Source organism: Papaver somniferum, unplaced genomic scaffold, assembly GCF_003573695.1.
Source record: "Papaver somniferum cultivar HN1 unplaced genomic scaffold, ASM357369v1 unplaced-scaffold_107, whole genome shotgun sequence".
In the NCBI taxonomy this organism is placed as follows: Eukaryota; Viridiplantae; Streptophyta; class Magnoliopsida; order Ranunculales; family Papaveraceae; genus Papaver; species Papaver somniferum.
Window position 1 is genome coordinate 6950584 of NW_020619603.1, and position 11800 is coordinate 6962383.

The following is an 11800-nucleotide window of genomic DNA, read 5'->3' on the forward strand; positions in this document are numbered from 1 at the left end:
TTCTAAGATTTCAAATTGAATGGTAACAGTTCGATCCTAAGTTTCTAAGCTGTCGACATAAACTGCGAGTCAACCAAATCTAATTTTTCAGTTGGACACTAGTGACACATTGCTACTTGGACCATCCCCTGACAATGGACTCACACCATTCCAATAATTAAGATTCCAAAACATGTTATTGAAGTACCCTCTCCAATTCACCCTCTTTATTGAAGTACCCTCTCCAACTCAAAGCCAAAAATCTCTAAATAACAAATACTCCTAACAATCACAACACTTCACACAGTCCAGATAGTCTTAATTATGAACCATTGAAAGTTTGATGTACCTTCATTCTGGGTTCAATCTGTGTAGGGATTTCGTTAAACCCTGGCTAACTCGACTTGGGAGAGCTATCATCCTTATTGTCTGCTTCTTATTTCCCTCTCCTCATGTTTTTAAACTTATCCTGCCAATCCTGCTTTCGGGTCAGTCATAGCACCAATACTCCCTAACTACACACCATATCCAAAAATGCAATGATTCAATAATTGCACACAACAATTCTACAGGAGTTCTACCAACTTATAATTTGAACTACAAGAACTTAGAACTTCAACACTGCACAAGCCCTGTTAATTATAATCAAACCATCATGACATCACACTCATGTGTACTCAGCAAGTTTGTGAATAAGAAAAAGTGATTCATCTCCTGAAACATTGAACAGGGAAAAAACTTTTCAACAACTCAACAAATTTTAAATCAACTCATACCCATAATCTGAAAATTTCAATAATCAAATCTATAATCAGCCATAAACAATATGAGAATAATAAATAGACCTAGATTTTATTGATTTTGAATTGATTCACATGAATTCAATCAAATAATAATTCACATAATTAATAATGAAAAACAGATCTTCATACCTCCGAAATCAGTGTACGATTATAGGAAAAAAGATAAATCGATATATCATCTTTTTCTCCATCTTCAAATCTCTGACAAATCAATAACTTACAAGAGAAAATCTTAGATTACCAGATTGGTTTTGATTTATGGTTGATTAACCACTCAGAGAGGTATTGTGTTCTGATTTTGTTGAGAAAAATAGTACTCTGCTTCTTGTTTATTGATATTTTGGTGGTTTAGTGGTGAAGTTAGTTTTCTCGGAGGCTTCGAGGTTCGAAAGAGAAAAAAGAGTGTAACCAAAGAGGGAGGAATATAATAAGACTTGGTTAGGGTTTTGAGGTTAAAAAACTATTGAAATTTAGGAGGAAATATTGCGCCAAAATTTCGTTGTTCCCGCCCATGGAGATCGCAGTTTTCCCTCCTTTGTGTAAGATTGATCCATATGAGTTTTTGTGTTTGCATTTATATTAGTTCAATTAAAGATTTTGATTTTCTATTGGTCGAATAAACACCATACAGATTGTGTGACTTAAATACCACCTGTCAAACCATGATTGATACCACATACCACATCAAAAATAAATTTTACGAAATATATAACTAACATATGTTCAATTTTGTAAAAAAAAAAAAAGAAAAAAAAATGGGAGATCAAATTGATGATTATGTGATCCAAGTTTGTGGTTTCTTACTGCAGGTCGATGTATGACTAATGAATCTATTGATATCAAACGAAGTCCCTCGACGAATTCTAATAAATCATTTAAAATGGGGTGAGGCTAGACGAAGTTTGTACTTGAATAAAAATATAAATATTTAAACCGACCAGAAAAAAACTAAATATTTAAGCATAAAAAAACTCGGGCTAGCTGAAATAAAATTCAAAGTCCAAAATTGATGAATAAAGGTGTCATTGAGTGAGACCGAAGTTAATAAGATCCAGTGAACTTGAGTAAAATTAGATTCGATTGGATGTAATCTAATTCCAACCGTTTTCTTGGTTGTTTTTTAGTTTTTATACCAAAAGAAATATATTTAAATTAAGCAACACTTGCAAGAAGTTGTTCCTCCAGTAATCTGAGGCTAATAATGTTAGGTGGATCAGTAATCGGATCCTTAAATTTGTGGATAATTAGTCACAATAAGCATTATCCAATGATCGTGGGATAAAAGGTAGTACAATGTGTCTGAACTAGAAGGGATTGGGTGGGTAATCGGTCATATTATGTATCATCAAGTAATTTTGAGTATGATTTGATGGAATGAAGAAAAATTCTCAGTAAAGTTGGATTAAATTTGTGGATAACCATTCAAAGTAAGCGTTACTCAATGATTGTGAAAGAAAGTTGAATATAATTGGATTAAATTAAACGGAATTAGGTAGATAATATACCATATTGAGTATGGGTATGAGCATGATCATGTGATTTTAAATATGATTTAATGAAATTGAGAAACATTGAGTAGAACTGGAATAACTTTGTGGATACTCAAGCATTATCCAGCGATTGCCGAAGAAAGTTGAGTATAATTGGATTGATTAAGATGGATTCGAGTGAATGATCAGTTAAACTGAGTATTATCTAGTGCATTTAAATCCAAAAAAAAAAAATACAAAATATGAATGCATATCGAAAAAATTATTGTGAAACTGAAACATGAATTGATACGCCGAGAAAAACTATCAATTTAAACAAAAATATTCGGAAAATTATAAACTCCTATGAAACAATATCTCATGTCGAAGAAAATTAATGAAAGTGCACCCATTAAAAAAATAGCCAATAAGAAGATTAAATCGAAGTTTGTGATCCGTAATTGGGTTAATTTACACTAAGATATCTAGCGTCCAATACGATCACACAGGATCGAACGAAATCCAAAACCATATAAATAATTTTTGGCATTTTTTTTGAAGCATATAATAACGTTATTAATAAACTAGAAAGAAATTGTACACGAATATGTTGTGCTTAAGGAGTCAGCTAATACAATTTGGTCCATAAAAATTGGGACAATATGGTTTCATCTTGTAGTCGAGAATGAACCTGGATGGCTTCCGTCTACTGCTTGGTTTGATAATCTATACGACGTCAGGTTTCCCTCTCGGTGGTTCTGATTTAGTGTTTTATGTGAAAGTAATCTTATCCAATACTTATTTTTGATATCATACCTGAGATATATCAAGACACCCTTTGGTATATTGTCTTCTGTTACCGTCCTTGTCTTTGTCCCTATGATCCTGGTTCAGGTTAAACTATAAAATTAAAGAGAACCAACTTAAAAATAAAATGAATTCCCATATATATTAGCTAAAATGTATTTGCATTATGCTTTAATACCCCCTGGACAATTATGTCAACTGACTCAAGTCTGATGAAACAACATTGCTGATGGGGGTGTTATATTGCTTGGGATGTACCCAAAACCAAATAAGACAAAACACCAATTCCCTTTGGTTTGGTACACCCTCCATCAATATGCTACCTCCAATTAGAAGCCATGAAAAAATACCAAAACATTTTAAAGATGCGTTTTTGAAATCCAGCATTTTCATGATCGCTAAAAGTTGTTACCACTTCTGCTAAGGACGGATACCAATCCAAGATCCAACGGTTGAGATTACTTTGTCCTGTATGGATTGGTACCCGCCCTAGCAGTAGCGGTATCAGCCTTTACCAATTGTGGCATCTTCGTCATTTTCCGAATTCATTTTTATTAGGTTTACATAAATTACACACATTTGCTCCTTGCTTTGTTTTCTCCTCCTCCAGCAACCCTAAGAAGAAAAAAAAAACAGTATGCAGTGGCGCAAGATCTGTCTCTAACTTTCCCCAGAAATCCTCTCCTTTCCCTTCAAATCAAATCTAAAAACACTGTTAACTACTGAGACCGAGAAGAAAGTTCATCGACAAAGCTATTTACGAATCAAAACTGAAAACTCGATGGGCTGATCGAAGTAGAAGAAGATGGTGTTCTTCAGTTACTGCAACTCAAACAAGAAAATGGTATTCAAGGTTAGTTAGTCCATCTCGCTCTACTGTTTTTCACGTTACATACAAGTCTCAATAGATTTACATTTTATAGTTGTTTTCTCTGTGTAGATTCATAAGAAGAAGAAGCCCTAACATGGGTTCCTTTTGGGTTCTGTATACGGGGTTCGTATTTCTTAAAACCCCCTTTTTTTACAAGCCCTAGTCTAAATTTAGCATCAATTCTTTCAGAGCCTTATTCTTCTCCGTGTTTAAGAAAGAGAATTTTTTCATTGAATTCCCACTTTATTTTTCTTTTTGGAATTTTACCGAAAAAAATGGAATCATATTTTTCGTACATTTTCTGTTCAATTCTTATGCTTTAGAGAAATTTTGTTTTTTGGTTTTGCTGATTTGGGATTTGGTGGTGTTAAAGGATGCGGAGCTTGCCCAAGTAATGGAAGGATCAATTGATTATGATCCCATTACTCCTGAACTGTATCAAAGGGTATCTTCAATAATCCATGTGAAAGAGGAAGATGTCATTACCATCTCTTGTTCACTAATGAATTCTGGTTATCTTTGTCGTCTTTTGAGGTTACTGGCAGGGCAGTTCAAAATTTATTTCAAACATTAAGGGTAAGATTTTATTTTTCCTTAATCTTTTGCTTTGTAATTAATTTGGCTTGATTTGTTACTAGTATCTCAAATCAACATCCACATTATTCGTCGCTTCGGTAAGGAACCACAAAACAATTACTAACTTTATTTATTATAGAAACTGGCCTATTAAAAAGTAATGGAGAGAGTAGTATTTGAGAACAGAACTATAATTTCCTAGTAATGTTTGTCGATTCGAGATGTTTTAATAGCAGAATACCTCACTTTGACAGGTTGCCATTGTTGTGGCTAGTATGTGTTCACAATTTTGCTCTCTAGGTACCATGGTAAATATAATTTCTTTGTCTTGATGTTCACCTCATCTTTTATATAGATTGAAATCTTACTATCGGAATTGGTTGAAGTCTTCTTATTATGCAGGGTACTTCTCGGGTGACAAAAAATCCCAAGCACAACAGCAGGGTACTTCTAGGGTGACAAAAAATCCCAAGCACAACAGCCTGAAGCTAAAGTCATATTGGCTTGCATACCAGGAGCTGATCCAAGTTTACTTCGAAGCGACTGATGTTATTATCAACTCTATCATTGTTTCTCAGTGTAGTGTTAAGTGGACTACCACTCCTGTAATAATAGATTGATAATTTTATTCAAGTTTTGCTCGATTCTATGCTTGTAAGTTTGGTAACAGGTCTTGTAACTTTATGGTCGATATACTTGCAATTTTATGCCAAGTGTCCAAGTCCTGGATGAATGGTCATTGTTATCGCATTTCCTTATGTTAAAGAGGCTTTGGTCAGTGATGTAACTACCCTTTATTATTAAAATAAATAAATAAATAATATTTTGATGTTTTGAATATTTTCGCTTCTAATTGTACATTTTTTGGGGGAAGAAATAGCGGTTCGGTAGATTCATATATATCAGTAGCGTAATTTGGAGGGTTAAGCCATGGTTGTACCAAATATCACCCGAAACTATACATTGTCAATATGCCACATTATACTCTGCCATCGTTAAAATGAATCCATGTGGCCTTAAGGTATACATTAACCACGTTCAAAGCTTATTGTGTGTCCATAAGAAATTTATGGCCATGGTTTTACTGGTTCCCTGTGTCGTGAAGATATACAATAGCCACGTTAAAAAAAATTGTGTGTCCTTAGAAAATTTATCGCCATGGTGCTACAAGTTTAATGCAGCGGTAAGTCATGAATTGGCCACGATAAAACAAATTTTACGTGTCTAATTGATAGCAAAGGCCAGGGTTAAAATAAAATCTATGTGGCTTTAAGGTAAACTCTAGCCACGGTCAAACCGATCCCTTAATAGGAGAACAGTGAATGCCATTTGGAAATGGTGGATTGTACCTGAACGGCCATGCGATCAACATTGAGTAGAACTGGAATAACTTTGTGGATACTCAAGCATTATCCAGCGATTGTCGAAGAATGTTGAGTATAATTGGATTGATTAAGATGGATTCGAGTGAATGATCAGTTAAACTGAGTATTATCTAGTGCATTTAAATCCAAAAAAAAAATACAAAATATGAATGCATATCGAAAAAATTATTGTGAAACTGAAACATGAATTGATACGCCGAGAAAAACTATCAATTTAAACAAAAATATTCGGAAAATTATAAACTCCTATGAAACAATATCTCATGTCGAAGAAAATTAATAAAAGTGCACCCATTAAAAAAATAGCCAATAAGAAGATTAAATCGAAGTTTGTGATCCGTAATTGGGTTAATTTACACTAAGATATCTAGCGTCCAATACGATCACACAGGATCGAACGAAATCCAAAACCATATAAATAATTTTTGGCATTTTTTTTGAAGCATATAATAACGTTATTAATAAACTAGAAAGAAATTGTACACGAATATGTTGTGCTTAAGGAGTCAGCTAATACAATTTGGTCCATAAAAATTGGGACAATATGGTTTCATCTTGTAGTCGAGAATGAACCTGGATGGCTTCCGTCTACTGCTTGGTTTGATAATCTATACGACGTCAGGTTTCCCTCTCGGTGGTTCTGATTTAGTGTTTTATGTGAAAGTAATCTTATCCAATACTTATTTTTGATATCATACCTGAGATATATCAAGACACCCTTTGGTATATTGTCTTCTGTTACCGTCCTTGTCTTTGTCCCTATGATCCTGGTTCAGGTTAAACTATAAAATTAAAGAGAACCAACTTAAAAATAAAATGAATTCCCATACATATTAGCTAAAATGTTAAAATGTATTTGCATTATGCTTTAATACCCCCTGGACAATTATGTCAACTGACTCAAGTCTGATGAAACAACATTGCTGATGGGGGTGTTATATTGCTTGGGATGTACCCAAAACCAAATAAGACAAAACACCAATTCCCTTTGGTTTGGTACACCCTCCATCAATATGCTACCTCCAATTAGAAGCCATGAAAAAATACCAAAACATTTTAAAGATGCGTTTTTGAAATCCAGCATTTTCATGATCGCTAAAAGTTGTTACCACTTCTGCTAAGGACGGATACCAATCCAAGATCCAACGGTTGAGATTACTTTGTCCTATATGGATTGGTACCCGCCCCTAGCAGTAGCGGTATCAGCCTTTAGCAATTGTGGCATCTTCGTCATTTTCCGAATTCATTTTTATTAGGTTTACATAAATTACACACATTTGCTCCTTGCTTTGTTTTCTCCTCCTCCAGCAACCCTAAGAAGAAAAAAAAAACAGTATGCAGCGGCGCAAGATCTGTCTCTAACTTTCCCCAGAAATCCTCTCCTTTCCCTTCAAATCAAATCTAAAAACACTGTTAACTACTGAGACCGAGAAGAAAGTTCATCGACAAAGCTATTTACGAATCAAAACTGAAAACTCGATGGGCTGATCGAAGTAGAAGAAGATGGTGTTCTTCAGTTACTGCAACTCAAACAAGAAAATGGTATTCAAGGTTAGTTAGTCCATCTCGCTCTACTGTTTTTCACGTTACATACAAGTCTCAATAGATTTACATTTTATAGTTGTTTTCTCTGTGTAGATTCATAAGAAGAAGAAGCCCTAACATGGGTTCCTTTTGGGTTCTGTATACGGGGTTCGTATTTCTTAAAACCCCCTTTTTTTACAAGCCCTAGTCTAAATTTAGCATCAATTCTTTCAGAGCCTTATTCTTCTCCGTGTTTAAGAAAGAGAATTTTTTCATTGAATTCCCACTTTATTTTTCTTTTTGGAATTTTACCGAAAAAAAATGGAATCATATTTTTCGTACATTTTCTGTTCAATTCTTGTGCTTTAGAGAAATTTTGTTTTTTGGTTTTGCTGATTTGGGATTTGGTGGTGTTAAAGGATGCGGAGCTTGCCCAAGTAATGGAAGGATCAATTGATTATGATCCCATTACTCCTGAACTGTATCAAAGGGTATCTTCAATAATCCATGTGAAAGAGGAAGATGTCATTACCATCTCTTGTTCACTAATGAATTCTGGTTATCTTTGTCGTCTTTTGAGGTTACTGGCAGGGCAGTTCAAAATTTATTTCAAACATTCAAGGGTAAGATTTTATTTTTCCTTAATCTTTTGCTTTGTAATTAATTTGGCTTGATTTGTTACCAGTATCTCAAATCAACATCCACATTATTCGTCGCTTCGGTAAGGAACCACAAAATAATTACTAACTTTATTTATTATAGAAACTGGCCTATTAAAAAGTAATGGAGAGAGTAGTATTAGAGAACAGAACTATAATTTCCTAGTAATGTTTGTCGATTCGAGATGTTTTAATAGCAGAATACCTCACTTTGACAGGTTGCCATTGTTGTGGCTAGTATGTGTTCACAATTTTGCTCTCTAGGTACCATGGTAAATATAATTTCTTTGTCTTGATGTTCACCTCATCTTTTATATAGATTGAAATCTTACTATCGGAATTGGTTGAAGTCTTCTTATTATGCAGGGTACTTCTCGGGTGACAAAAAATCCCAAGCACAACAGCAGGGTACTTCTAGGGTGACAAAAAATCCCAAGCACAACAGCCTGAAGCTAAAGTCATATTGGCTTGCATACCAGGAGCTGATCCAAGTTTACTTCGAAGCGACTGATGTTATTATCAACTCTATCATTGTTTCTCAGTGTAGTGTTAAGTGGACTACCACTCCTGTAATAATAGATTGATAATTTTATTCAAGTTTTGCTCGATTCTATGCTTGTAAGTTTGGTAACAGGTCTTGTAACTTTATGGTCGATATACTTGCAATTTTATGCCAAGTGTCCAAGTCCTGGATGAATGGTCATTGTTATCGCATTTCCTTATGTTAAAGAGGCTTTGGTCAGTGATGTAACTACCCTTTATTATTAAAATAAATAAATAAATAATATTTTGATGTTTTGAATATTTTCGCTTCTAATTGTACATTTTTTGGGGGAAGAAATAGCGGTTCGGTAGATTCATATATATCAGTAGCGTAATTTGGAGGGTTAAGCCATGGTTGTACCAAATATCACCCGAAACTATACATTGTCAATATGCCACATTATACTCTGCCATCGTTAAAATGAATCCATGTGGCCTTAAGGTATACATTAACCACGTTCAAAGCTTATTGTGTGTCCATAAGAAATTTATGGCCATGGTTTTACTGGTTCCCTGTGTCGTGAAGATATACAATAGCCACGTTAAAAAAAATTGTGTGTCCTTAGAAAATTTATCGCCATGGTGCTACAAGTTTAATGCAGCGGTAAGTCATGAATTGGCCACGATAAAACAAATTTTACGTGTCTAATTGATAGCAAAGGCCAGGGTTAAAATAAAATCTATGTGGCTTTAAGGTAAACTCTAGCCACGGTCAAATTAAATTGTGTGTCTATAAGGATCCTATGGCCATGGTGATAGTGAAAATGCTTAACTACAAAAAAATATAATGAGTACCATATAGACACGGTTTTAGAGTTATGGCCATGGTAAATCATATTTTATATCCACTCAAAGTTTATGTAGCCATAAAGATACCACTTTGTCACGGCACCTGATGCCACATTTTTGGAGTGAAAAAAATCCATGACCAAAAGCCTATGGACACGGTGATTAAGTGTGGCCAATGTGAAGATTTGTACTAGTGATAAGGATTAAAGTGCTAAAATTATAAAGAGAGACACAAGGATTTTTACATGGTTCGATCATTGTGATTTACATCCATGGTTCTTCACTATGATTGTTTGTAATTACATTTAGATTACATTGAGACTCCATTAATGAATATTTGGAGCTTTAGGTTGATGAAGGAAGAAGAAGGAGATAATATTATTAATAATAATTCTCCTTTCTCTCTCCTTCCTTTCTCTTTATATAGGATATTACCTAGTGGATGACAGCTCATATTTCATTTTATTTCATATTTCCTTTTATTTCGGATCCCCCGTGCGACATTATCGCACAACCTTATATGAATCTCGCACACTTGATAACCTATGCGATACTTTGCCCCTATATTTTGCCTCTTTTTTCTTGAATATCGCTTGAAGAGTGATCTTCAAGGAAAAATCCACTTTGTTGTAGTCGCTGGTGCTAGATGCGTGATGTTGGATTAGTCTTTGATCTTTGTTGTTGAAGGAACGAGCGAAAGAATACTGGACTTGAAAAGTATGTACTTACCTCTATTCTTTTGTGAAGTTCCGAAGCTTTGAGAAGTATCATTTCTTGAAGTATGCGAAGTATGAAGTATCCTCGAAGAAGTATAAGAAGTATGAAGTATCCTTGAAGAACTATAAGAAGTATGAAGTATCCTTGAAGTATAAGAAGTATTGCGAATCAATCATGCGAAACTTTTTTGATGTGATTCATATTTCATGTCTTCTATTTCTCTTACTCCATTGTTGGTGAGAACTCTTGTTATTCATGAATGAGCGTCTTCTTTGGAAATGCAACTGACCGAGAAGATAAAGAATAAAAAATATTTTCTTGATAATCCATCGTTGCCTCTGTTTTTTTATCTATGAGGGAAGAACTCTTGAGAAAGTGTTGGATGAGCGAATTGATCTTCACGTCTTTCTTCTTTGAGTATAATGTCTTCAAATTGCTTATGCGAAATAATTGAGCGAAAACACTTATGCGATGAAATGTGTATGCGATGCTTATGCCATGTAATGCTTATGCGATGCTTATGTCATGAATGTGTATGCGATGCTTTCATGTAATGTATAGATAATGTTGAATTACTTAACTTTTTTCTTTGTCCATCCTTAGTTCATCATATCGCATTGTATTGTTGCTTCTTTTTCCTTATTTCTTTGGCTTTGCCTCAATCACATTTACTATGTGATCTTCTTCGCAGCCTATCCGTTCTTTAAATATTCATGCAAAACAAATATTTAGTTAAATAAACATATTTTTCTTTTCTCTGGAAGTCTTATTGGCCTTCCTAAGTAAAGGTCTTACTTTTGCCTTTGGGCGGCAAAATCGCAGGCCGTCTTTACACTTTCGTGCAATGACCCATTGATCTTGCCTTATCATCTCTTGTATTATTGCCTCTTTAGGATACTGATGCGATAATGCAACAGGCCTAAGTACTCCCGTGAGTAGAAGCCCCATAACATTGTCGTCTTTTGACACAATTCAGCTCCCTAATGGAGGGTGCCTTCCTTATCTTCCCCTATGGTTTCCCCTTCAAGGAAGCTTACCTCTATCGGGTTAAGATTATGGCTCTTCCCATCCGGCCTTTCAACAACCAGTTGTTTTCGCAGCCTCGCATACACTACCGATAAGGTTTATGGTAGCAAGACTGCACCCTAGGTGGGGTATCTTCGGACTAAGTGTATCATAGTCAGGACTTTTCAAGAGTGACAAGGTACGCTCCAGACGCCCCGGGCACTCTTGACTCAACCGTGTACCTCGGTGTCCTGATCGAGTTTCTGCACTCCTTAGGAGAGCCTTTCTCACCTTAGTTTCTCAATCTAAGATTGCTATCTTAGAATGAAAGTTTAAGGTATCTCTCACGGATGGGCATCATCGTTTTATTCTCACCCCAACTTATCTCCACAACTCAAGTTCCGGGGTCGGTGTAGCCTTCCCTTGAGTCATGCCTTCTAGGTATTTCCGACTATGACGCGCAATAGGTCTTACTGTATTGCCTCTTGCATATCAGCGAACTAGGGTGCACGCCGCATTCGGATTCCTAGCCAATCTGATAATAAATATCATTTGTGTTGCCTTTTCTTATAAGGTCTTATTTTATTATTTCTGGTGCCTTTTATTAAGGTCTTATTATTTCCTCTTTTTCTTTGATTTTCTTTCTTATTGTAGCTCTCTGTTTCTCTTGATG

The 11800-nt window shown here is 35.0% G+C and overlaps 1 protein-coding gene and 1 long non-coding RNA gene across 4 annotated transcripts; both read left to right on the forward strand.

The window, feature by feature from the left end:
• The first annotated feature begins 4260 nt into the window (after positions 1–4260).
• On the forward strand, positions 4261–5343 carry LOC113327815. The gene is made up of 3 exons (XR_003349231.1): positions 4261–4505; positions 4760–4813; positions 4892–5343. It is a non-coding gene; the product is annotated as an uncharacterized LOC113327815 (long non-coding RNA).
• Positions 5344–7725: 2382 nt separating this feature from the next.
• Positions 7726–8875, forward strand: LOC113327776. Of its 3 annotated transcripts, none has more exons than XM_026574906.1 (3): positions 7726–8037; positions 8292–8345; positions 8424–8875. In XM_026574906.1, the coding sequence occupies exons 1-3, from the start codon at positions 7855–7857 to the stop codon at positions 8655–8657; spliced, it is 471 nt and encodes a 156-aa protein (XP_026430691.1). In that variant the 5' UTR covers positions 7726–7854; the 3' UTR covers positions 8658–8875. The 3 variants fall into 3 exon arrangements, with proteins under 3 accessions (XP_026430691.1, XP_026430693.1, XP_026430692.1); XM_026574908.1 differs by having other exon boundaries at positions 8440–8875; XM_026574907.1 differs by lacking the exon at positions 8292–8345.
• Positions 8876–11800: the final 2925 nt, after the last annotated feature.